Genomic DNA, 26214 nt, shown 5'->3' on the forward strand with positions numbered 1-26214 from the left:
AGAAAGAAAGAAAGAAAGAAAGAAAGAAAGAAAGAAAGAAAGAAAGAAAAAGAAAGAAAGAGAGAGAAAGAGGAAGGAAGGAAGGAAGGCAGGCAGGCAGGCTCTACTGATGTTCTTATCAGTCTAACTCTTTGCAAGTTAGACTGATAATAGCATTTTTTCCTCCTCTGGCTGAATTTAAGATACCTCTACACCCTTCTTTGGAGTTTTTTGGTTTCACTGGTTTGTTTAGGGGTAGATTTCCCACTTTCCTTATTCAGCTTGAGATTTGCTGGACTTATTAAATATATGAATGTCTTTTTTACAAAATTATCAGCCATTAATTCTTCAGATATTGTGTCTTTGTCATCTTCTCTCCTTCTCCTTTGAGAACTCCAGTTTAAGCTGATATTAAACCATCTCACTTTATATCCTTCCTATCTCTTCTCTTCCACAATTTTCGTGATTTTGACCAGGCACGGTGGCTCACGCTGGTAATCCCAGCGCTTTGGGAAGCCAAGGTGGGTGGATCACTTGAGATCAGGAATTCAAGACCAGCCTGACCAACATGGTGAAACCCTGTCTCTACTAAAAATACAAAAATTAACCAGGTGTGGTGGCAGGTGCCTGTAGTCCCAGGTACTTGGGAGGCTGAGGCAGGAGAATCACTTGAAACCGGGAGGCTATGATTGCAGTGAGCCAAGATCACGCAACTGCACTCCAGCCTGGGTGATAGAGCGAGGCTCCGTTTAAAAAAAAAAAAAAAAAAAAAAATCCATCATTTTACCTCTCTGTGGTATATTTTGTAAATTTCTTTTAACCTATCTTGTAATTCACTAAATTTCTCTTTAGCTGTGTCTGATTTGCCGTTAAAGCTATCTGTTGAGTTTCTAAGCCTTTTATTGGAGTTTAAATTTTTAGGAATTTTAATTTTTAGGAGTTCTGTCTAGTTTCCTGTTCCCTATAGATACTTAAGCTTGCCTTTTGTTTTTTTTAAACATAGTAAACATACTTGTTTTCTTTTCAGGCACTTTGCATTTATTATCTCATTTAATCCTCAGGGCCATGCGGTATCATTGTGTCTCTTGAAGAGATAAGAACACAGAGATGCTTGTCTGTGGGTCTGTTACTTCTTTTCTACCATCTTCCTTCAGCTTGAAGTAGAGTCTCTGAGAAACTGAGACCTCTAAGGCAGAGAGAGGCTTTGATCCTTGCTTAGAATCTATAGTGAGTTTATCTCTGTGCCTAACAGAGCCCTCTCCACAGCACACAATGTAGAAAAGAGGCAGACTCATTGATTATGGAACAGGAAGCTTTTATGGAACTAAGATTTAAGTCTCTGACTCACTGTGAGCTCCTTGAGGGCAGGGGGTGTCTCTGATACATCCCTGTGACTATAGTGACTAGGACAAGATTAAGCAGATATTTAGTGACTGCATGATTCACTGTTCTGGGTATACAGCTGGGGTGCAAATATACATGTATATTAATAATTAATAAACGGCTAAATAGCAATACAATTAAACTCGTTTGAGCTGTGTTTGCCTGTTGAATGTTTACCAATATCTAGCTATGAACATTTAGATCACAGGTTGGCAAACTTTGGTGAAGGGCCAGATAATAAGTACCTTAGGCTCTGCTGACTGTGTGACTATTCACAGCTACTCTACTCTGCCATTGCAGCCTGTCTTAGTCAGCTCAGCTGCCATAACAACTAAATACCACAAACTGGGTGGTGTAAATAACAGAAATTTATTTGCTCACAGTTCTGAAAGCTGGAAATCCAAGATCTGCTGGCAGGGCTGGTTTCTAGTGAGGGCCCTCTTCCTGGCTTGCAGACGGCTGCCTTCTGATTGCATCCTCACATGATGTTACTTCTGTGCATGCATGTCCCTGGCGTCTCTTCTTACCAGGACACCAGTTCCATCAGATGAGGGCCTCATGCTTATGATCTCATACAACTTTCATTACCTCCTTAAAGGCTCTGTCTCCAAAGCAGTCACATTGATACTGGGGCTTTGACACAGGAGTTGGAGGAGGGGGTGCAATTCAGTCCGTCACAGAACCCAAAGCAGCCATCGATAATACACAGATGAAGGGGCATGGCTGCGTTCCAGTAAAACTTTACTTACAGAAACAGGTGGCAACTGGATTTGGCTCGTGGACTGCAGTTTGTCAACTGCTTATGTTTTCTTTTTTCATTTTTAAAAAATTTTATAGAGACAGGGTCTTGCTGTGTCTCCTGGGTGCAAGTGATCCTCCTACCTCAGCTGGGATTACAGGCATGAGCTGCCACACCAGCCTTATGTTAATATCTAAAGAGAATGGACGTAAATGTGACAATGCTTATTTGAATACTATTTCTTCAGAGCACTCAGCCTTGACCTAGTGGTCTTGAGGCTCAGCAGGAAAGAGTGTTTGTCTCTTGCTGCTCTCACAGAGCACACAGAGCACTTCTGCGACCAGATGTGGAGAGTTTCCCTCACACAAGCAATTCTCCAGCAGACACCGACTGCGTGTCCTGCAGTTTAACTCATTTCTGACACAACCTACCTGTAGTTAGCATCACATCTTACAAGTTAAAGAGCCCAGTCCCACAAGACTGCCCCCACTTCAGACCCAATCACAAGCCCCAGATTGTGACCTGTGCTTCTTACCAACTGGCTATAAATCAGGGTCCCATGACCTCCCTTCTTGGGGTTCAACAGTTTGCTAGGATGGCTGTGACTCAGGCCTCACCAAGCCTGCGCCCTAAGTGTAAAACAAAGGTCACTGACCACAGCCCTTTCTAGTTCATTTGCTTAAGAGCCCTTGCCAAAGGGCACACAGCCTACCGGCAGGCTGAGGACCACAGCCAGGGTGGAGCCCATAGCCAGGGTGGAACCCATTCCAGAGCCAGGTTAGCCCTCCCAGCCCCCAGCAAACCACACATAGACCCCTGCTCACCCCTGCATGTCTGTCCCTGGGCCCCTCTCCTGGACTCCCAGCTCCTCTTGGTGGCTATGCAGGTTCTGCTGCTGTTCAGGGTGCAGCTCGGGGCACCCCTCCAGCAGCCACCCTCCCACGCCTGGGGTCAAGGGCTTGCTTCCCTGTCCCCACCTTCTGAATGTCCGTTTCCACACTCCCACCAGAGGAGACTCTCCCTCAGAAAGGTATTGGTTTACTTTCCTGTTTATGGGACAGTGGCTTCCCAGGCAGCGGCTTGCAGGTCAAGGCCAGACCCCCGAGTGTGGCGTGCAAAGCCCCTGCACCTGGTTCCTGCCTGCCTGTCAAGCCTTAATCTCACCTTTCCTGGTCATTCCCAGGACACCGTCCGCCTGTGGTTTCATGCCAGGTTTCTCTTGCGAGCACGTCCTCAGCACCATGTGTTCTGTCCACTGTACCTTCTCTTTCTGCTCATCTTCCCAAGTTCAGTTCCCCACCTCCCTGTCTCCAGAGAGCCTCTCCTACCTGCCCTGGCTCACCTGGAAGGGGAGGTCCCCTGAAACTATTACTCTCTGCCTCCTTGTCCGAGCCCCGTCCTGTGCTGCCCTCTCTGGGGCCTTTTTTCTCCATATCCTCATTACCTAGCACAGCACCTGGCACACAGTAGGTGTCCCATAAACAATGTTTGAATGAATCATTGAATTATGGAGAATGAGTAAAGGCCACCTGACTGTCAACTGCCTTGGCCTGTTTTCCAATCCTTTATCCTGCGCCTGCCATGACTCTTTTCTGCTTTGTTGGGGCATGGTGCTGGGAGCCGAGCACGGCTGCAGGTGCCGGGATGCTGAGGTGGTCTGAGCTGCTCCGTGTGCCTCAGTCACGTGGCCCGGGCAGGGTGGGAGGCAGGCAGGAAACTCTTTCCTACTTTGCCTTCAGGACAGTCCACAGAGCAAGAATGGAGTTGAACAAGGAGGAGAGCCCCGAGCCTCTGTTTTGATCCATCAGATGTGGTCCCAGTCCCCTGCCCCTTGAATCAGCCCAGCCAGAAGGGGCCTAAGGAGGCTCTTGTCACTGCAAATGCCCAGGGGCCCTCTCCAAACTTAGCAGGCGAGAAGAGCCACAAGGATTTCTAAGATGGCAGTCTGGTCTTGTGCCTGGGAAGAGACAAGACCTGGTGAGACCTAGATGGAGAGTGAATTTGGAGTTGAGATGGTCCTATTATGGTTCTAAGAAGCCTGCAGGCTGGCCTGCCCTTCCCCCAGGGTCTGAAGGAGATGGGCCAGCTGCCGCCCTCACGGGGTCGAGGCAGGCACTGGCACATCATCTGTGGGTACAGCTATCTGTGGGTACAGTTTCAGAATTTTGAACCTGAGTCTGTGGGTTTCATGCGGTGGACATAGCCCCAGTTTGCCATGGACATGATTGCTTTCTGTAGAAGCTGTTTATTGACCTGAACTAAGTTTTCACTGAACTAAACAGAAGCACAGAAGGAAGAGAGTGAAGATATTCTGGATGCGCTCACCCATGTTCATGGGCCTCACCACTGCCTGACCACAGCCACTGCCTGCTGTTCATAAATATATGGTCAGGAGGGGGATGTTCACTACAGTCAGGGGCCCAGGAGAACCTTTGATTTGAGGTTTCATCAAGAAGACAAGGACTGTTGAATGAGTTCTGAGCCCCTGGGTTGCTGACTAAATCCAGCAATCGCTTTGGGCCCTTTCTTAGTAAGCAAGCACGGAGACACCTGGACAGGAATCCTGCCAAATGGGAGCAGTGCAGGTGAGGGTGTGGCCCTGCCACGGAGGCAGGACTGGGGCAGGGAAGGGTGGAGAGGAGATTTCACTGTTATTTCATATCCTCCTGTATTTTTGTTTGCTTGCATAACAAAACATCTATTGCCTTTCTACTTTTTTAAAAAAGCAACTTTTTTTTGGAAAGGAAGAACTAGTGAGGCTCCTTAACAATACTATGAGTCAGGATTTTTCTGCTTCTTCTAACTCTGTCCCCGGTCTGTGGCGCCTGGCGTGGCCTCTTCTCCTGTGGCAGGAGGTTGGACAGTCCGCATCCTCTAGGCAGTCTAGGCATGGCCAGGCTTATGCAGTTGTTCAGGGGACATGCCCTCCCCCATTAGTTTCTTCTGTGGCTCCTCTCCTGGTTATCTTATGGAGATTACATCAGGGATATTTTTTTCCTTATTGGCTTTATGTAGATTGAATTTACATTTGAACTGAACAGTTTGATGAGTTTGACACATGTGCACAGTTGTGTAACTATCCCCACAATCACCAAAAGAACTTTTCTATTATTTAAAAAAGCCCTTGCTCTGCTCCCTACCTGGTCAGTCCCCCTCCCTGCCCAATGCCCACTGCTCCGCCACTCGCCACTCTAGGTTTCCCTTGGTTCTGGAGCCCTATGGAAATGAGATCGTGCAGTGTGTAGCCTTTGGTGTGTGGCTGCTTTCACATAGCACCTTGCCTTGAGACCTCACTATGCTGTTGTGAGTGTGAGCAGCCCACTCCTTTTCCAGGCTGAGTGGCCCGTGGTTCCTTGCCATGTGTTTATTATCATGCACCAACCATGGGCGTTTGGGTTGTGGCCAGTTTGTCTATCATGACTGCCTCTGCTATGAGTATCTGCTTACAAATCTTTGTGTGAACACAGGTTTCACTTTTTTGGGTAAACATCTAGGAGCAGAATTGCTGGGTCACGTGGTAGTATGTTCCCACCAGCTGAGTGCAGGGCTCCAGTCACTCTGTGTCCTGCCTCACTTGGTATCCTTAGCTTTTTGGGTTTTGGCAATTCTCATTGTGGTGTTCATGTGTATTTCCCTAATGACTAGTGATTCTGAGCATCACTTCATGTGCTCATTTGCCATCTGTATATCTTTTTTGGTTAAGAGTTGGTTCAGAATTTTGCACATGCTTTTATTGGGTTGTTCATCTTCTTATTACTGAGTGTAAGAGTTTGTTACATAGTCTAGATATGATTCCCTGGCATATTTTTTCAAATCCTTTCTCCCAACCTGTGGCTTGCTTTTTCCTTAACAGTGTTTTTTAAACAGGAAGAGCCTTTAATTTGCATGAAGTTCGGTTTTCACTTTTTTCTCTCATGGTTTGAGCTTTTTGAATCTTATTTGTTTAATCCAATATCATGGAGATTTTCTTCTATATTTATTTCTATGAGTGTTATGGTTTAGTCCTAGCACATAGGTATATGATATATTTTGAGTTAATTTTATGTATGGTGTGATGTGGGGGTTTTGGGGATTTGGTGGGGTTTATTTATTTATTTATTTGTTTATTTTGGTATTTTGTAGCTTTTGCATATGGTTATAGTTCCAGTATTATTTGTTGAAAAGACTATTATTCTTTTTCCGTTAAATTGCCAGGTCTTGATTTTTATATAGTCTTTTTGATTTTTTATTCCAAGGCACTGTACAATATGTGGAACCTCTTACGTAAATGTTAATACATGAACTTTTGTTCTTTCTGTTGTACTAGAATGCTTGTAATGCCATATTCTTGTAAGTACTTATGTTGTCTTGGAGGCATCCATGCTGGTGAATGGGAGGGTTTCTGTGTAGGGTAAACAGGGAGAGCCTCCTATTTTGGTCCTCCTGTTGTGGTCCAAGTGGAAACCATTTTCCTGGCAGCAATGGCTCAGGGCTGCCAGGCCATGTAACTGTTCTGAGCCCACAGCATGTGGACTGCCTGCAGACATGGGAAGAACATCGCCGTTCACTGCCGTAGTCCACTATGTTCCGGGCACCTAATTGAACCCTCCCAACAGCAACATGAGATGAGAATGGCTATCCCATTTTGCAGATGAAACATGTGAGGCCCAGAGAGGATGGCTAACTGTACAACAGTGAATAAGCTGCAGAGAGAGGAGCTGAGCCCATTTTCTTTCTATTTCCTCTACCACTAATTTTCACATTTCTTGCTATATTAGTAATATTTCAGAACCACTGTCACTTATATTTGGCAAACAAAGAGGACCAGAGCTGGCCTAGAAGGGCCAGGAAGAAGTAGGCCTCTGAGACCCGGGCTGCAGACACCCTGAAGAGCAGGGTCCGTGTCTCAGAGCAGCAGGGCCACACTGCTCACGTTGGGGGCTCTCCAGTGGTTCCATGGCAGCTGAGTCTGCATGGGAATAGTGAGCATCATCATCCAGGGGTGAGGATTAAATAAGGTAAAATGCCAGGCATGTGGTCGCTACTAAGTTACTGTTAGTCTGCCCAGCTGGATCACCAGGCTGGGGAAGGCAGGGGAACTAGTTCCTGTGAGGTTCAGTGAAAGAGGAATCTTAGGTCCCAGGCACCTGCAGTGGAAGTGTAAATGCTAGTTCCTGGTCCCCTCATGCTAGCAGAATAGCAGCATTCCCCTTGCAGCGCACTCCCTGTCAGTGGATGTGGCTTTGTTTTTTAACCAACAGCACACTCAGTAAAATGTACGTGCCCTTGCCTCCCATGAAACAAAGGACAAGCAGCGTGTGGATAAGTGAACAGCCAGTCCCGAGTAGGCTGGAGCTGTTGGCTGCAGCTCTGGAAATGTTAGCATCTCCTCAGGGACTCGTGGTGGGCCTGTGGATTCTGGGGTCTTGAGAGAGAATCCATGTACCTGTGGCAGGCCCTGTGCTTCCGCGGAGCTGAGAGGATTCGTAGGTGCTTCCCACGTGCAGTCTAGTCTGCCAGCGGTGAGCACTGCCCCATCAACACCAAGGACTGGCTTCCAGGGGGTAATGTGGGGCCTGGCGGGACACCAGGGCCAACCTGGACAGCGTAAGGGCCACAAGCTCTGAGGCAGAAGGCGTGGGTTTGAGTTCTGACCACTTCAGTTTGTGAGTTTGAAACTAAAAGAGGAAAGGATCCGGTATTTGTTGAATGCCCACTAGTTGCCGGCATTCTACTCCTGCTGTTTGATTGGACTCATAGAGACACATATAATACTGTGTGCTCTCTTCCATCTCAAGATGAGGAAGCTGAGGTTCAGGCAGGTCAGGTCCCTGACCCACAGACACACGGCTGGGTGGCTACTCTTCCAGAAAAGTCTTTTCATTTTTCTAAAATACCATGTTGCTACTGATTCAGCACTGGGGGTGAGGGTAATACACAAAGCAATTGGGAAGATCAAAAGAGGTAATGAATGTGAAGGCTGCAGATTGGCAAATACTGGGCGACAGAAACTACTTTAGCTGCGTTTGCTTTTTAGGTTTAAACAACAAAACAAATGTTCATATTAACACATGGTGAGTGTGCCGGAAGAAATATACAAGTACAGGCAGAATACAGGGTTATGCATGTGTGTGCTGAGATTAATATTTAAATTTGTAAATAGGGAAATGCATTTTCTTTTATATGTAGAGCAGTTGTTTCATGTTATCCACATCTCCTCCCTGTGCCTTGAGCACAAAGATGCCCCCAGGCTAGAGCCCTCTCTGGGCAGGAGCATGACAGACCTGAATCTATCCAGAGTGTGAGGATGGAATGGTTGCAGCCAACCTTGTGCAGCAGGCTGACAACGTGCCGGGCACCACTGCATTCACATGCACCATTTCAAATCCTGCACTCAGGCCGGGTGGTGAAGAAGCGGGGAGCCTTCCACAGGGGGGAGCAGGGTAAGCGGTTATGTCGCTTCTCCAGGTCAGTGTGCCCCTATGGAGATGCGATTTGACCCTGCATCTTTCTTCATGTCCCTAGTGCCAAGCACAGGGCCTGGCATGGAGCACAGACTCAGCATGAGGCAATGAACGAGTAAATTTTACAGTGTAGAAAGTACATCATAGTGGATCTGGACTGGGAGGGCTTCCCGAGGCAGCAGCACTGCTAGGTTGCCGAGAGGATGAGAAAGAAAGGAAGGCCTGGGTTCCCAGGGGCCATGAAGTGCTCTGGCAGACACACATTCAGGGTCCTGTGAGCAGCCAGGATACACCTGTGAGGAGAAGGCAGTGGGGGCAAACACAACAATGACAGGCAGATGAGAAGGCAGACTAAGCCCACACCTTTCTCAGGACTAAGCCAGGGTCACAAGCACTGGAAAGGAAGGCCCTGCAGCTCACACACTCGCACAGCTGGTGGAGCCAGTGACAGACGGATTGTAGTCTCTGTGGACAGCATTTGACGGCCTGGCTGCAGTGCACCAGGGGTTCAGTTTGATAGGGGGCCCCAGGAAGATCCCCAGCCCACTCCCAAACACACGCATGCAGCTCATATTCATTCCCAGCTTCTTGCCCATGCATGGAATTCTCTACTGTAGCATCAGTTTTGCATGTAGCTCCTCCAGCTCACAGCCAGCAAGGAAGCATCAGCTCTTTGACACCTGGGAATCCCTGGCTTCTGCCACATCTCACTGCCTTCCTCTTCTGCCCCTAAGCATGTGATTACATCCAGCCTAGCCAGGGTACTCTCTTTATTTTAAGGTCAACTGATTAGTAACCTTAATTGCATTTGCAGTTTTCTTTGCTTCATAACATAATAGGAGGGTGAAGGTTATGGAGGCCAAAATTCTGCCCACCTCAGTGCCCGTGCCTTCAAGTATCATGGGGGAATGAGAATTGATCACAGGCAATTATAACCCAGCCTAATGAATGCCGCAGAAGAGTGAACACAGCACTGTGCAGCACTCAGGAGGCCTCCCTCGCTGAAGCCAGGGCAGTTTCCTGGAGGAAGAATATCTAAGTTGAGCCTGAAATGATGAGTAGGATTGGGAAGGGGGCCATACCATCCTTCAGTTATCGTTTATTTCCCCTAAATACTTCCTCTACATATTTTGAGAACTACATCTGACATTCTTATAATTTCTGCTTCAATTTCTAAAGCCCAAGAAGAGATGGAAAACCTGTTATCCTGGGATAGCCCCACAGGTCCTTAAGGCTCTGGTTTTTTGTTCTTTTTTCAGTCTCTTCTCTGGTGCCCAGATTGTGTAATTTCCATTGTTCCATTTTCAAGTTCTCTGATTCTGTCCTCTGCCTTTTCTATATTGCTTTAGAACTCATTCATCGAGGTTTTTTTGTTTGTTATTGTAGTTTGCAGTTATAAAATTTCCCTCTGCTGTTCTTTATATTTCTGCTTATTTTTGTTGAGTCTTTCAGTTTCTTCATTTGTTTTAAGCATGTCTGCAATTGCTCTTTGAAGAATTTTTATGGTGCTTGTTTTGAAATCCTTGTCAGATAATGCTAACATCTCTGCTGGTTTTGTTTTGTTTTGTTTTTTCCTGTTTATCTTGACTTTTTTTCTTTTTTTTTCCCCCAAGACAGAGTCTCGCTGTCGCCAGGCTAGAGTGCAGTGGCATGATCTTGGCTTTCTGAAACCTCTCCCTGCTGGGGTTCAAGTCATTCTCCTGCCTCAGCCTCCCGCATAGCTGGGATTACAGGCACGTGCCACCACACCCAGCTAATTTTTGTATTTTTAGTAGAGATGGAGTTTCACCATGTTGGCCAGGATGGTCTCGATCTCTTGACCTCATGATCCACCAATCTTGACCTCCCAAAGTGATGGTATTACAGGCATGAGCCACCGCATCTGACTGACTTTTTTTAAAGATCCAAGCTGTACATGTACAGGTTGGTAACATGTTGCATGACGCTGAGGTTTGGGCTTCTACTGATTCTTTTGCCCAAGTAGTGAACATGGTACCCAATAGGTAGTTTTCAACCCTTGCTACCCTCCCCCAAATGTTTATTATTCTCATGATGGTGCCTGTGTGTACCTAATGTTTAGCTCCCACTTATAAGTGAGAACATGGAATATTCAGTTTTCTGTTTCTGCATTAATTCACTTAGGATGGTGGCCTCTAGCTCCATCCATTTACACAAAGGATTTGATTTTGTTCTTTTTTATGGCCTCATAGTTCTCCATGGCATATATGTACCACATTTTCTTTATCCAGTCCACCACTGATGGGCACCTAAGTTGATTCCATGTCTTTGCTATTGTGAATAGCACTACATAGAAGTGCAGGTGTCTCTTTGATATAATGATTTCTTTTCCTTTAGGTAGATAACCTATAGTGAGATAGTTGGGTCAAATGGTCGTTCTATTTTTAGTTGTTTGAGAAATCTCCAAACTGCTCTCCACAGGGGCTGTGCTCATTTGCATTCCCGCCACAGTGTGTAAGAGCTCGCTTTTCTCCACAGCCCCACCAGCAAGTGTTATTCCTGGCTTCTTTAGGAACAGCCGTCCTGACTGGTGCATCTCTCTGCTGTCTTGGTGTTGGCCTCTGTTGATTGCCTTGTCCCATCCAAATAGAGATTTTTCTGCTTCTTGATATGAGGAGTAATTTTCTATTTATTCTGCACAGTTTGGGTGTTATATTATGGGCCTCGGGACCTTATTTAAGTGTTGGGACTTAATGGGCCTCTTCTGACCCTGCTCTGGGGGGAGGGGAGCACAGCCTCATTACTGCCAGGTGGGGCTAGAAGTGCTGGTTCCCCACTGATGAAATAGAAGTTGCCACCTGAAGAGAAAAAAGACTCCATCCATTTGATATAACAGCTAGAAATATTGACAATCAGGATCCAAACATTGAGATTCTTCTGTACATCAGAACTTGCACCTAAACATTGTATGGACTACAAAGAAGTGATTGCCATGGCCCCTTCTGGAGCTGGTGGTTTGTTGGAATTCCTGACAGAATGACCTACAATTTACATGTATATAAATGGAAGCCCAATTTTTTTCCAAATATTTTTAAATTATGAAGATAATTTAACTGTTTTATGTGGCAATTAGAGGAGAGGAACAATTTTGACTATAGAAAAAACACTGGCCGGGTGTGTGGCTCATGCCTGTAATCCCAGCACTTTGTGGGGCCAAGGTGGGTGGATCACTTGAAGCCAAGAATTTGAGACCAGCCTGGCCAACATGGCAAAACCCTGTCTCTACTAAAAATACAAACATTAGCCAGGCGTGGTGGCGCTTGCCTGTAATCCCAGCTATTGGGGAGGCTGAGGCACAAGAACCGCTTGAACATCGGAGGCAGAGGTTGCAGTGAGCTAAGATCACGCCACTGCACTCCAGCCTAGGTGACAGAGTGAGACTCTGTCTCAAACAAACAAATAAGTATTATGTATTTTTTTTTGTTTCAGTGTTTTTTAATATTGCTGTAAATACTCTTTAATTATAGAATACACAAAATTATCACATATTCTCTATTTTCTTTTCTAAGTAGCCTTTATAAATTAAGTTTTTAATGGCTGTTTAATTTTCCATTTTGTGTATATAGCTTAATTTGCTGAATCATTTTCCGAGTATTGAGCACAAGTCATTTATCCTTCTTTTTCTTGCAAAGAACACTTCAATGAACGTGTCACATTGCTGAATCTTTGCTTAAGTTAGAATCTGTCAAGTGAGATTACTTAGTCAGTATATGACCTTTTAATGACTCTTTATCATAATTTAGCATCCATTAGTACATCTTCCCTACAGGAACTCTTACTGTGGAGTTCTTATGGTGATTCTCTATTTCCCTCAGTTTTTCAGTATTTATTAATTGGAATTCTTCTGTAAGGGTTTTCTTTTCTCCCCCATTTTGCATTTAAAGCAGCCCCCCCAACTTATCCACCATTTTATTTTCTGCAGTTTCAGTCACCCAAGGTCAACCCTGGTCCTAAAACAGATGAGTTATAATACAGTAAGATATTTTGAGAGGGAGAGAAAGAGACCACAGTCACATAATTGTTATTACAGTATGTTGTTATAATTAATCTTTTTATCACTAGTTATTTTATTAATCTCTTACTGCACCTAATTTGTAAATTAAAACTTTATTGTAGGTATATATGTATGTATAGGAAATATCATAGTGTATATAGGGTTCAATACTATCTGCAGTTTCAGGCACTCACTGGGGGTCTTAGAACATATCCCCCACAGATAAGGGGGGACTACTGTATTCAGTCACTTATTTGTGTCAGTATGGGTTTATAGACAAGTTACTTTATTCTTTGGATTATAATCCGATCCTACAGTTATTTATACTGTTACCCCCACAGTTCCCTTGCTGGCTGTCAAGAGCTCTTTTCAGTTGGCTTCTGTGCCCTTCAGGAGCTCCCATCCTTATTTTTAATACTTGAGCAATTCCATATTTTTTGGCACCACAGTGTGCTCCAGGTTCACCTTCTATTTGCCCTTGCCCAGTCCTGGCATCAACCACTTCTTCAAGAAGAACTTGGCTTCTTGTATTGTAGAATGGTATTTAGAAACCAACATTTGGGTTTGAAGTGTGTTCATAGCCACTGTAGTGACACTGATTTTAGCTCTCCCAGCAGACAGGGCAGATAAACATATGTTATATATATTAACCCATATGTACACACATATTTACATTGTTTCATTATCTGCCTATTGATCTGTGTGTGTGAAAGCATTTGTGCATGGGTTAGTATACAAATATAAAAATGTATGTACTTTTAAGTGTGAGTTACCTGTATCTGGTATCTCCAATTCCAACCCAGCACCACAGGATTCATTCTAGCCTTAAGCTTTTATTTGTAACTTCTTTTTCTGATGGTAAGAAACCTGGTTCTCATTATCCACAAGGTATTTAGAGCCTGGCCAACATGGCAAAACAGCCCTGGTATATACATAAAATAGTTTCAGATTGCTAACCCATAACTCTGTGAGAAATGAGGCAACTAAAGTACAGTGTTTGTATAAAGTTCTTTTTGTCTTTAGCCTCTCAGTATCCAGTCGACACATCATTCTCTAAACTTACTTAGGTCAGCTCCTTTATTTCCTACCCCTGTCAGCATGGCTATGTCATTAATTTGGAGTGCAGCTAGAGTCATTTGTCACAGTCTATAGTCCATCTTTGGTTTCCCCAGTGTTCTGATGTGGGTGTGGGTATGGGTGGGTTTAATTTGTATAGAGTAAAATGGACTCCTGGTGGTATGTAGTTTAGTAGATTTTGGCAAATTTATATCACAGAGCAGTTCGATCACTTAAAAATTTCCCTCATGTTGCCCTTTAGTAGTCAAATCATTCTCCAGTCCCCAGTCCCCAGCCTTTAGAAACCCTTGATCTGTTTACCATCCGTGTAGCTTTGCCTTTCCCAAAATGCCGTATAAATGGATCATACAATATGTAGTCTTTTGAGTTTGGCTTCTTTCACTTAGCAAAATGCACTTATGGTCCTTCCAAGTTACTGTGTAATCGATAGTTTGTCCCTTGTTTTTTTTTTAAATTTTGAGACAGAGTCTCGCTCTGTTGCCAAGGCTGGAGTGCAGTGGCACGATCTGGGCTCACTGCAAGCTCCGCCTCCTGGGTTCACGCCATTCTCCTGCCTCAGCCTCCTGAGTACCTGGGACTACAGGCGCCTGCCACCATGCCCTACTAATTTTTTTTGTATTTTTTAGTAGAGACAGGGTTTCACCATGTTAGCCAGGATGGTCTCGATCTCCTGACCTCGTGATCCGCACCTTGGCCTCCCAAAGTGCTGGGATTACAGGCATGAGCCATGGCGCCCAGTCAGTTTGTCCCATTTTATTGCTGAGTTGTATTATTGCATGGATATGGATGCGTGATTAATTTGTTTATCCATTCAACTGTTGAAGGACATCTGGGTTGTTTTCTGTTTGTGGAGATTATGACTGGTATGTTCTAGCTATAAAAATTTGTATATTGAGGCCAGGTGCGGTGGCCCACGCCTGTAATCCCGGCACTTTGGAAAGCCAAGGCGGGCAGATCACTAAGTCAGGAGATCGAGATGATCCTGGCTAGTAACATGGTGAAACCCCGTCTCTACTAAACGTACAAAAAATTAGCCAGGCGTGGTGGCATGCACCTATAGTCCCAGCTACTTGGGAGGCTGAGGCAGGAGAATTGCTTGAAACTGGGAGGGCGGAGGTCGCAGTGAGTCGAGATCGTGCCACTGCACTCCAGCCTGGGAGACAAAGCGAGACTCTGTCTCGAAAAAAAAAAAAAATTTACATACTGGCTTTTGTGTGACTATAATTTTTCCATTCAATTTGGTAAGTATCTAAAAGTGGGTTTGCTTGGTCATATGTTTAGTTTTATGATAAACTTCCTATCCATGAGCATGGAATGTTTTTCCATTTGTTTGTGTCATCTCTGATTTTTTTCAGCAGTATTTTGTAATTCTCACTGTAGAGATCTTTTGGCTCCCAGGTTAGCTGTATTCCTAGGTATTATATTCTTTTTGTGGTGTTTTGAAAGGGATCACATTCTTGACTTGACTCTCTGTTTAGACATTGTCAGTGTATAGAAATGCTACTGGTTTTTCTACATTGATTTTGCATCCTGAAACTTTGCTGAAGTTGTTTATCAGTTCTACGAGCCTTTGGGCAGAGACTGTAGGATTTTCTAGACATAAGAATCACATCACCTGGCCGGTCGTGGTGGCTCGCACCTGTAATCCCAGCACTTTGGGAGGCTGAGGCGGGTGGATCACGAGGTCAGGAGTTCAAGACCAGCCTGGCCAACATAGTGAAACCTTGTCTCTACTAAAAATACAAAAAATTAGCTGGGCATGGTGGCGGGCACCTGTAATCCCAGCTACTTGGGAGGCTGAGGCAGGAGAATCACTTGAACCTGGGAGGCGGAGGTTGCAGTGAGCTGAGATTGTGCCATTGCACTTCAGCCCGGGCAACAGTGTGAGACTCCGTCTAAAAAAATAGTAATGATAAAATTTAAAAAAAAAAACATTTTGCTCTTTAAAAGACCTTGGTAATAAAATGAAAAGGCAAGCCACAGACTGGAAGAAACTATTTGGGAAACATATATCTGACAAAAGACTTATATATACAAAGAATCCTTACAACTCAATAGTAAGAACACAACCCAGTTTTTAAAAATGGGCAAAAGACCTGAAGACACGTCACCAGAAAAGATGTACAAATGGAAAAAACATGAAAACATGCTCAACATCATATGCCCTGAGGGAAATGCAAATCCAGATCACAAGGAGATACCGCTTCACAGACACTGGGAGAGTTAACATGAACAAGGCTGGTGGTACCAGCTGCTGGGGAGGTTGTGGAGCAGCGGGACCTCATACATTGTGGGGAGTGAGGAAGGGAATGGAGAGCAGGTTCTTGAGCAGTTGAACGCATGCCCCTACCCTGTGTATCTGATACAGCATCATCCCACTCCTCGGTATTTATCCAGGACAAATGAAAGCACATGTCTATATAAAGACCTGTACATGGATGTTCACTGCAGCTTTATGTGAGGAGCCGGAAACTGGGAACAACCCAAATGTCCATCAGCAGGTGAATAGATAACAGATTGCCTTATAGCCGCACTGTGGAACACGGGTCAGCAATAGAAGGAATGAATTCCTGACACACGCAACAACATAGGTGCATTTCAAAATAATCATGCCAAGTGGGAAAGACCTGATAAAAAGAAGACATACCGCATGGTTCCATTTATATGAAATTCTAGAAAAGGCAAAAAGCAGATAAAGGTTGCCTGGGGAAGGAGAGGGTGTTGAGGGAGGAGTGAGGAGAGGCAGAAGGGACAGAGATCAATGGTCATCATATTGATGGTGGTCATGGTTTCACAGATGTGTGTCAAAACTATGATTGTACACTTGAAATATGTGTGGCTTTTTTATGACAATTATACATCAATAAAGTTGTAAAAAAGAAAGTAAATAGCAGTAATACAAAGAAAACAAAACAAAGAGCCTTGCATTTGGCAGTGTCACAGGCGCCTCTGCTGGCTGATTCAGGGCTGGGCAGCGTGGCAGTCAGACCCTGGGAGCAGTGTCCAGAACTTCTGATTCCAGAATCACGGCCCACTACACATTTCCCGAAAAGCTCCTCACAACAAAAGCTAAACCTAGAAGTAAAACATATCATCCTAAACAATCTTTAGTTGAGTTCACACACACAAAAGAAATTCCCAGGACAAAAAAGAAGGAAGAGTTCAAAAAGTATGAAATTCAGTGGGAGGTAGAAACCCAAAGAGAGCAGTGATCACAGAAACGCTCATGAGCCACACGCTGGTTAAAAGTGACTAAAAGCAGGGCCTGTCGGGGGTGGGGGCAGGAGAGGGATAGCATTAGGAGAAATACCTAATGTAGGTGACGGGTTGATGGGTGCAGCAGACCACCATGGCACGTGGTTAGCTGTGTAGCCTGCACATTCTGCACATGTACCCCAGAACTTAAGGTATAATAATAAAAAAAAGTGACTGAAAGATTCAATTTGGAAAGTCCAGCTATATGTTGGTTATGAAAAGCATACCTAAGGAACATTGAAAGATTGAAAATAAAAGAATGGAAAAAATACATGGTTGGCAAATACTAACCAAAAGAATGCTGGTGTGAGTATATTAATATCAGAGGATGGCCTTTAAAGGAAAAGTCTTTCTTAGGGATAAGAAAGTAAAAAAGCCTTTGTTACCACTGGTAACAAAGGAGCCACTCATAGGAAGATGTAACAATTCTGAACTTGTTTATGCACCTGCTCACATAAGGCTGAACTGTAACAGAATTAAAAGAGGAAAGTGACAAATCCACTAGGACAGTGGGAGGTTTCCACACACTTCTCCTAATCACAGAGGAAAAACTAGTAAGACTACTGAGGATATAAACAGTCAACAAGGCTGATCTAATGAGCCCTTGTTAACACTGCACCGACCCATTAGAGAATGCACCATCCTTTCAAACACCCATGGGACATCTCCAAAGTAGGACCTTGTACTATGTCATAAAGCCAGTTTCAACTAACTTCAAAAAATCAGTATCACACAGACGACTCTTTGATGGCAATGTCATTAAATAGAAATCAGAAACAAAAAGATAACTAACACATACTTCTAATAAGTCATAAGTCAAAGAGGAGATTATATTGAGCTTATTTTAAAAATTAGGATTGCCAAGATAATGGACATACCACAGATTAAAACTAGTGGTTTTTAGAAGGGATACTGTGTCCTCACATACTGATATTCTCTAAAAAGTGAATGACACATAGGAAAGTGTGCAGATTAAATGTAAACTGTGTTATTGAGGAGTTTGCAGAGGGCAGAGGAGAGGTGTGGAGAGGCTAGCTCCACTGGAGGTTTCGGCCAATGTCAGGGCAGCGGGCAGGGAAGCGGTGAGGTCAGGAGGAGGAGGTGGGATGTGGGGCCTACCGGTCAACACCATCCTCCCCTCCTGATGGGCTGGTAGTCAGCAGTTCACCCCGCTGCGGAACACTCACTGCAGCTGTTTCTTACAGGAGACAGGCTCAGCATCTTGCCCTAAAGCCTCATCTAGTTATAGAATAAGACAGTTGGGAAGTGCCAGGCCTGTGGCAAAATGGAGCCTGCCTGCTTCAGACTTTCAAATTTAACCCACTCCCACCCCTGTAAAAACCCTGAGCCTCCACAGAAAGAATACTTGTTTGGTCTAGATTCCAGCCCCAGGCCATTCCCAGGACATAACCCTGCACTTACATCACTTTATGCTGAGAAATTATTTGGGGATCGCTCCTGAATCAACTCAGGAAGAAAGTCTTTCTTTATGAGATTAGAATCTAATATTCAATCAAATCTAATGTTGTTTTTGATGTACTCATTGAATTTCAGTATCTACACTTCAGTCAATCAAACCTGCTCTGCCAGTGCAGCTGCACAGACTGCACCAGCTTTGTTACCTGGAAGAGTTATCTTAGATTTTTTTTCCCCCAAAGGCGTTTGTTTTCATTGAGACTGAGGGAGGCCTCTTGCCAAAATACCTGGAACTCAGACAAAGGCTGGACCCTCCCCCCAGCAAGATGCCAGCCCCTGCCTCACAGGTAGTGCCCTGGGCAGCGATGCTGGGCAGGGAGGGCAGAAACGAGCCCACTGGCGTTCTAGTCAACAGGGTCCTGATCGTTAGTCATTTGGAACTTGGGACTTGGGATTCCCTGTGTCTGGGCATGTAAGCAATGAAGCGTACGTGAGTCTGGAAGATGACATCAAGCTATGTCGATGCTGAGAGGATGGCTCCAGTGTCCCTTAGACAGTTCTTGGTGTCTAAGACAGGTTGGTGAGATGAGGGGCCGCAAGCGCCCTGCAGGGCAGGCGTCACTGAGCTGAGCACCCTGCCCGGCCTCAGCAACCTTCTCAGTTCACTGGTTAATGACAGCACCCACTTGCAGTTGCACAGTTCTCTGTGCTTGTCCGGGCATGCCCATGTCCGTGTCTCACTGGTCCTCTCCTTGCCGTGGGAGGTAGGCACACTGAAGGCGTCTGGCCCTGCTGTACAGTCAGGGCGCCTGGCCCCATGGAGGCAGCGGCCGGAGACAGTTCCTGCAGCAGACCCCTGGTTCCTTCACTTCTCTCCTCTGGGACGTCCTGTAACAACCACACAGCCCTCCTTCCCAGATGGTTTGGTTTTTAATGTTTCCTTTTCTATTCCAAATGCCTTCTGCTTTGCAACTTACTTGAAACTGCAGGATCCTGTTATTCCTCATGTTCTACCCTGCGCCTGAAGAGCTTTAGACAGCACTGGCTTTGGGTGTGTGTTTGTTTTCCTTCTCTCAGTTAAGAATTAAAAGCAATTTTACTTTGAGAAAGCTCTTATGACAAGTCCTGGGAAACCATGCCTGGGAGGGGCCGGTGGGGCGAATGGCTTCAGTACAAAGCTTGTGTCAAGGCGCCTTCATGGGCAATGAGGCTGAGTGCTTGGCCAGCTGTGGGCCTGGGGGAGCTTTGGGGAGTTTGAGCATTGACTGCTGTTCACAGTAGTTTGTCAGAGTTCAAGTCATTGTATGTACTGAGACACGCTACAGCCATGATGGCTAAGGGAAGGAAGCCACACCCAAAAGAACATTCAATAGTCCCCCCTTATCCAAGGTTTCAGTTACCTGAGGTCGACTGCAGTCAGAAAATAGGTGAGTACAGTGCAGTAAGATACTTTGAGAGAGAGAGAGAGACCACTTCACATAACTTTTGTTACAGTCTATTGTTATAATTGTTCTATTTTGTTAATATTGTTAATTTTTTACTGTGCCTAATTTGTAGCTTACACTTTGTCATAGGTATGCATGTATAGGAAGAAACAATATATATAGGGTTCGGTACTGGGGGGGAGTGGTTCAGGCATCCGCTGGGGGTCTTGGAACATATCCGCTGTGGATAAGGGTGGCTACTGTATAATTTGTTTATCTGAAACTCCAGGAAAGACAAAGCAAGTCTGTGTGGCAGAAAGCGGGTCATTGTGAGGAGTTGGAGGGAAGCAGGGATTGACTGGGGAGGGGCAGGGGCTTTTTGGGGAAATGGAAACAGTCTAGATTTTTATCACAGTAGTAATTACAGGAATGTACACAGTTTTCAAATCTCATAGATCTGTGCATTTTAAATGGATGCTTGAAAATGTATATCTCCATAAGTAGTTTAAGAAATGTGTAACGAGAGAAGGAAATACTTGCACAGTTCTCTATTTTTCTTCTTGTCTTCAAAGCTTTATAACATCCCAAAATGTGCTTGCAACTTCGATCATTCTCATTTTTGTTGTTACTGTACTTTTTGTTTTTTTGTTTTTTTTTTCTCTAGCAAACCAAACTCAGAAAACACTTCTTAAATGCAAGAGCATTGACTTTAAACCAGTTGGTTACATAAGAACAAACAATGCAAACATATTAATTTGTTCCTTCTTGCTGAAAATGTTAGGCAGAGATATGCTTTTCGCCATGACTCATGCAACATTTTTATGCTTACGTAAACGCACATGCGCGTTGGTCCGGTTCTGATTTTTAATGGGGTTGTTTTAAGGATGTGCTACCTTTTCTCCCTACTGATTGGGTTTGGCTTCATCACTTGTTTTCCATGTTGATAAAAGGCAGCTCTTCATACTTACCTCCCTTCCTAGGGGCACATGGGGAACTAATGAGCCGTTTCTGAGCCTTCCTCCTTCTGGCGAAGGCAGGCACGGTGTAAACATGTGCACAGATGTCCTCAGGCCTTGTCTCTGACTCCTCTCTTCTTGCCCTCCCAGACTCCAGAGCCAGGTGCGCACCTGCCAGGTGAAGGTGAGATTGAAGATAACCAGCTCCCCACATCCCCTGCAGAACAAGTGGAGCAGGGATGGAGCCAGCAAACAGACCGCGATGATTCTGAAACGCTGTCCCAGCAGAGTGAAAGTGGATCAGACACAAAAACTGACCCCTTTGAAAGTGCCTCCGACACAGAGTCCTTGTCTGGGGACCTCCCGAGGGGAGTCTTCCACCCTCTAAGAGGTACTCCTGTAGATATAGAAGCGCCTTGGGAATACCCTGATGTCTCAGCAACTGGACCCCCTCAGGAGCAGCATTTGACCAGTGTTTCTGGGCTTCATGCAAAAGAAGAACTCGATTTGTCCCCTGGCTTAAAGGATGACTCTTGCAAAAATGGGTGGCGAGCCTTTGCCACAGTTGCTGGAGAACAGGAGGCAGGACACCTCTGGGACTGCGCGACCAGCCTGGAGCGAGAGTCTTTGCTGGCAGGGGTTCCCCAACACACAAGGTGCTGCTTACAGAGGGCCACAGACGGCAGCGGTCCCGAGCCAGTACAGGGGGTGGCTGTTCAAGACCTCAGAGGGCTCTCCGGTGTTTCTCTTCAGAAATCCAGGTCTGAGAGCTATCTGGGCATCCCAGTGGTCTGGCCCTTCCTTCTCTGGTGCTGTGAACTGGGTCAGAGTTGGCCACATATCCACAACAGGGCCAGGGCACCGGTGCTACCTAGCAGAGGCCCACTGGACAGCACAGCCCCTCTGGGGACCAGGACAAAGAAGGAAAGTACTCTAGGCCCTGCAGGGGACACAGAATTGCTCTGGTCCCAGCCCCACTCAGATGTCCCCTGCCGGCCTCCTTTGAGGACATCTTGCCTCCTACGAACCAAGCGTCACCATAGTGCCCCAGAAACTACTGGTGACAAGAACAGGGCATCCCCCAGACTCACCTGTGGGCACATGAGGGCACTGGTCAGGGCCCATTCCATAGCAGGGTTTTCATCAGAGTGCCCCGAGGATCCCGTGGGACAGAATGTTGTGAAGTCTGGGACCCATGTGAAGGAAGGGGCCGAAAATGAACAAGATCCAAGAACACAAAACACCCTTTCCCCTGCACCCACCCAGCTGTCTGGCCCAATTCCTGCTTTTCAGAGTGGGGCTCCCCATCTGCAGGGTCCCTGCAAGCCTGGTGGGTTTCGCTTGCAAGGGGCCTCTCAGGACACTCCCTCTGCAGGTCTCCTGGGGGAAAACCAGTTAAGACAGGATTCCAGGTCATGTCTGGTGGCTTCATGCCTCACCTCAGAGTTAGTGAAGCTCAGTGTGGAGGAAGTGCCTGAGCCCGCTGAGTGCAAGTCAGAGCGAAGCCCAGAAAGCAGAACCCAGGAACCCCAAGGCACCCAACTCGCACTAAGAGCTGCTGCTGAGAGAGATACACAGAAGCACCTCTGGGGCATTTCTGTCCAGGCAGGAAACCAAACCAGTAATTACACATCAAAGTATGTGCTCAGCGAGGAAAGCAAGTCACCTACCAGGGCCAAGTTCCCACGGCAGCATAACAGTGAGGGGACCCAGGTGTGGAGTGGAGACTTGATGGGCTGCTTGGAAGTGAGTGACAGTTCAGATGCCCCTGAGACCACCCAGAAATCAAGCGCAATAGACGCTTCAAAGGCAGCTGAAGAAGCCATGGTTCTAGACCCCAACTACAGGGAACAGGCTTTGCAAGGTCTTTCAGAATTCAAGGCAGCCACGGTGTCTCACTGCGGCCCTGGGGCTGAGGAGGGTGAACAGGGGCCTGGGGGTGCCGGGGGCCGGCAGCTGGAGCCCAAAGCAGGCGGCGAGGCCTCGAGGGGCAGGGGCGCCCTCATCATTGTAGCCGTGGAGCAGAAAGGTCTTCAGGCCACCAGGAGCAATGTGGGGCCTGTTCCAGAAACACTGCCCCGTGACTTTCCTGAGAAAAGACCGGAATCTCCCCTGAGTACTGGCGAGACCCCCTGTGAGTCTCCCACTACGGGGAAGACACCAGCCGGAAATGAGTGTGAGTTGCCAGCAGCCCCCATACAGGGAGCTGGCGATGGGGCTCTTCAGCGGGTGGCCCAGGCCGCAGAGCTTGGGAGAGTGCTGGTCCCCCGAGCTGCTTCGGAAGAGACGCCGAGCACAGAGGAGCCCCCGGGAGAGACACTGCGTGGCGAGAGCCGGAGCTCCGGGCCAGGGGAACGCGGCCCGGAGGAGGCACCTGAAGGCGGCGCTGCAGCAGCCCGGGGCCAGCGCCACCGCGTCCCCGCCTCGGAGCCGCCCCAGCCGCCACGCGGGCTCCGCAAGGCCGCGCAGGAGCTTGGGAAACGCCCGACATTTTCCAAGGTGACCTCCTTCAGGAAGGGCAGGCCCTTGGCCGCTGAGAGCCCAGGAGGGGTCCCGGCCCCGACCACCGAGGGCTGCAGCTGGGGCTCTTCCGGCCCCGAGGGGCTCCCCAGGGAGAATCCGCCCGCTGCGGCCCGCTGGGACGCACCGCCTCTGCACCACGGGGACGCCAGCGCCTGGCCCGAGTTTGCCCCGCAGGCTGCAGGCGACAGGACTGCAGGGCCAGCAGGAGCGGGGCACATGGGGACCTCAGGGGACCTTGGTAGCCGAGGGCCTTCTTCTGAAAGCTGCAATGCAAAGAGACTCAAAACAACGGAGAAAAAGCTCAGGGCAAGGTTGGCCTTGGCTCATAAGACCTTTTCAAACTTTTTTGAGTCAATAGTTTTAGAGAAAGAGAACACCCATGAACATTCCCCAGGTTCTCCCAAGGGCGAGAAGAAGAGCAGGCTGCGCCAGGGTTCCTGGCGGGTGTTTCTGAGAAGCAAAGATGCCGAAAGCCCCAAAAAGCCCGCCCTAGTGAGTCCGCCGCTAGGCCCCGAAATTCTTTCCCCAGCAGAGACTGACAGCCACTGTGAGGAACGGGCGGAGGACAAAGAGGGCTATGTTTTTAGCGATCACTGGGCACCCCCACTTACCTCCACACCTTTGTCCTCCAGTTTAGTTTCTCCAGAACACAGGAGGAAAAGTGAACCGACCATCAAGTGCACAGCCGCCCAGGAAGGCGGTAGGTACCTACCTTCAGGTATCTTTTCTGAAAAGCCCTGGCTGGCATCCCCCGGCAGCCCTCGGGCCCAGCAGGCTGGAATCGCGCACACCCTTCCTTCCAGCTCTGCCTGCTGCCTGGCATATGAAAACCCCGGGACGCCCTGCAGACCCACGAGCCCCAAGCCGCTGAGTCCCAGGCCTAGTGCTCAGCAGACGGGTCTCCACTACCCCGGGAGGGGTAGCGCCATCTCCATGGTTTCTCTTGGAAGCTACAGCTACGTGGACAGCAGTTCAGGGGACCCTGAAAGACCCAAGATTCCCAAGGGCCGGACCAGTCTCTTGCTTTCTCTGCAGACGCTAAACCAGGATGAGCAGAAGGAAGAGAGCAGGGAAGGAGGTCAGGGTCAGCGTGGCTTGGGCACAGTGCCCTGGCTCAGGGACCTTCCTGGGAGTGAGGTGAGTATCTGAATCGCACCAAGCCTTTCCTGACCTCTTCAGGCAAGAGAAGGAGGGGAGCAGGCGGGAATCTTCCTGAGGGGAGAGGTAAAATAAGAAGGCTAGGCCAAAATTACCCCCGTTACACTCCCAGACCCCACCCCTAGTGAACACAGCGGGTGACCAACTTCTTCAACGTTACCAAGCTAACAAGCCAGAATTGGCATTTCATGATCATTTTGTGTTTTTCTTTAATTTCAAGCCATTTGAATTTTCTTTTGTATGAACTGCCTGCTCCCTGGGCACTGCCCATTTTCTTTTTTCCTTTTTTTTTTTTTTTTTTGAGATGGAGTCTCACTCTGTCGCCCAGGCTGGAGTGCAGTCGCTCCATCTCGGCTCACCACAACCTCTACCTCCCGGGTTCAAGCAATTCTCTGCCTCAGCCTCACGAGTAGCTTGGATTACAGGCATCCGCCACAACGCCCGGCTAATTTTGTTATTTTAGTAGGGACGGGGTTTCACCATGTTGGCCAGGCTGGTCTTGAACTCCTGACCTCGTGATCCACCCGCCTCCGCCGGCACTGGGTCTGTGCAGGCTTTTGTGTTAAACCTAGTCCTTCTCCACTGTGGCATTTAAAAAAATTTCACATGCTGTCTTCTAGTACTTTAATGGCTTCTAGTTTATCGTATTTAGAATTTGATCCGGCTGGACTTATTTCGTACAAAGACACAGGAATTGTTGGTGCTTCTGAAATGTTTAGTGCAGTAAGATGGTCTCTCCCACATAGTGACCGCTTCTGTCCGGGATAGGTTAGCAGGGTCAGGCACAGGATGGAGCAGACAAGGGTTGGATTTCTCATCCCAGCTGCCCTTGGAAGGAGAGAGCTTTTCTGGAAATTCCAGAGCGTGCCCTGGAGACTGTGAAAAGTAAAAAGTAAGGCTCCCTTGGCTTCTTTAGACCAAGTGAGGCCGCGTCTTCCTCATGCCCAGAGCTGGGGAGCACAGGCCACAGCCGCCCCACGCAGTGGCCTCTGGGGCGCTCCCCTCCGCCTGCAGGCAGATGTCAGCCACACCCGGGCTCACGGGCTGCGCAGCTGGGAGGGCGGCAGATAAGGTGCTGGCAGAGCGCCTCCAGGCCAGGTGGGCTGCTAAGAGGGGCGGAGCTGGGCGAGAAGGGGTTTCCCAGCAGAGCATCCCACAAGGCTGAGTGGACAGCATACATTGAAATAGGATCACTACCTGCAGGAAATGGCTTCACCTCCTCAGCCTATTTGTGTATCTCTAAGCAGTTAAACACTAAAGGGTTTTTTTTATTGTTGTTTTGGGGGGAGGTTTACTTTTTTTGTTACTGTTACTACTGAAGTTTAAAAACAAAGCCAAACAATACAGATGTAGAAAGGAAAAGGCCTCTCCCCAAAACCCTCTAATCCCACTCCATGCAAAGAAACACTGCCCTATACTAAGGTGTCTCATCTTTCATTGTTTCTCACACAGGGCTTATGGGGCAGTCTGGGGCGAGGGAGTTACACCGCGGGGTCAGACATACACATTGCTCTGCATCTTTCTTGCTTGCTTAATACAGCAGGTAAAGCCCTCCAGCGCCTCATATTCATGGCTCTGTTTAGAAGTTGCATAATAGTTCAGAGTATGGCCATGCTATATTTCCTTTAACGGTTCTTCTACTGATTGGCGTTGAGGTAATCTCTAGTTTGGGGTCTTTATAAATAACACTTCAGCAGCACCCTTGAGCATGTGTCCTTAGATATCGATGCTTTTATGTCTGTCGGATATAAAAGTGGGATTGCACAAGGGGTAGGGGTATTTTAATAGCTTTCAGATTACCTCTGAAATGACTGGCAATCAACACTCAACAGCAGTATCTGAGTGCCCA

General features: G+C 47.1%; 1 protein-coding gene across 2 annotated transcripts in view; it reads left to right on the forward strand.

The window, feature by feature from the left end:
- The window catches only part of ARHGEF4 (Rho guanine nucleotide exchange factor 4), a 210715-nt gene that overhangs the window by 55529 nt on the left and 128972 nt on the right, over positions 1-26214 (forward strand). For both annotated transcript variants that reach the window (XM_032145983.2, XM_058434274.1), the window contains exon 2: positions 20835-24344. In XM_032145983.2, coding sequence (XP_032001874.1) covers positions 20835-24344 — 3510 coding nt within the window. The remainder of the gene's footprint in view (positions 1-20834; positions 24345-26214) is intronic.

The sequence above is a fragment of the Hylobates moloch genome, unplaced genomic scaffold (assembly GCF_009828535.3).
Source record: "Hylobates moloch isolate HMO894 unplaced genomic scaffold, HMol_V3 SCAFFOLD_24, whole genome shotgun sequence".
NCBI lineage: Eukaryota > Metazoa > Chordata > Mammalia > Primates > Hylobatidae > Hylobates > Hylobates moloch.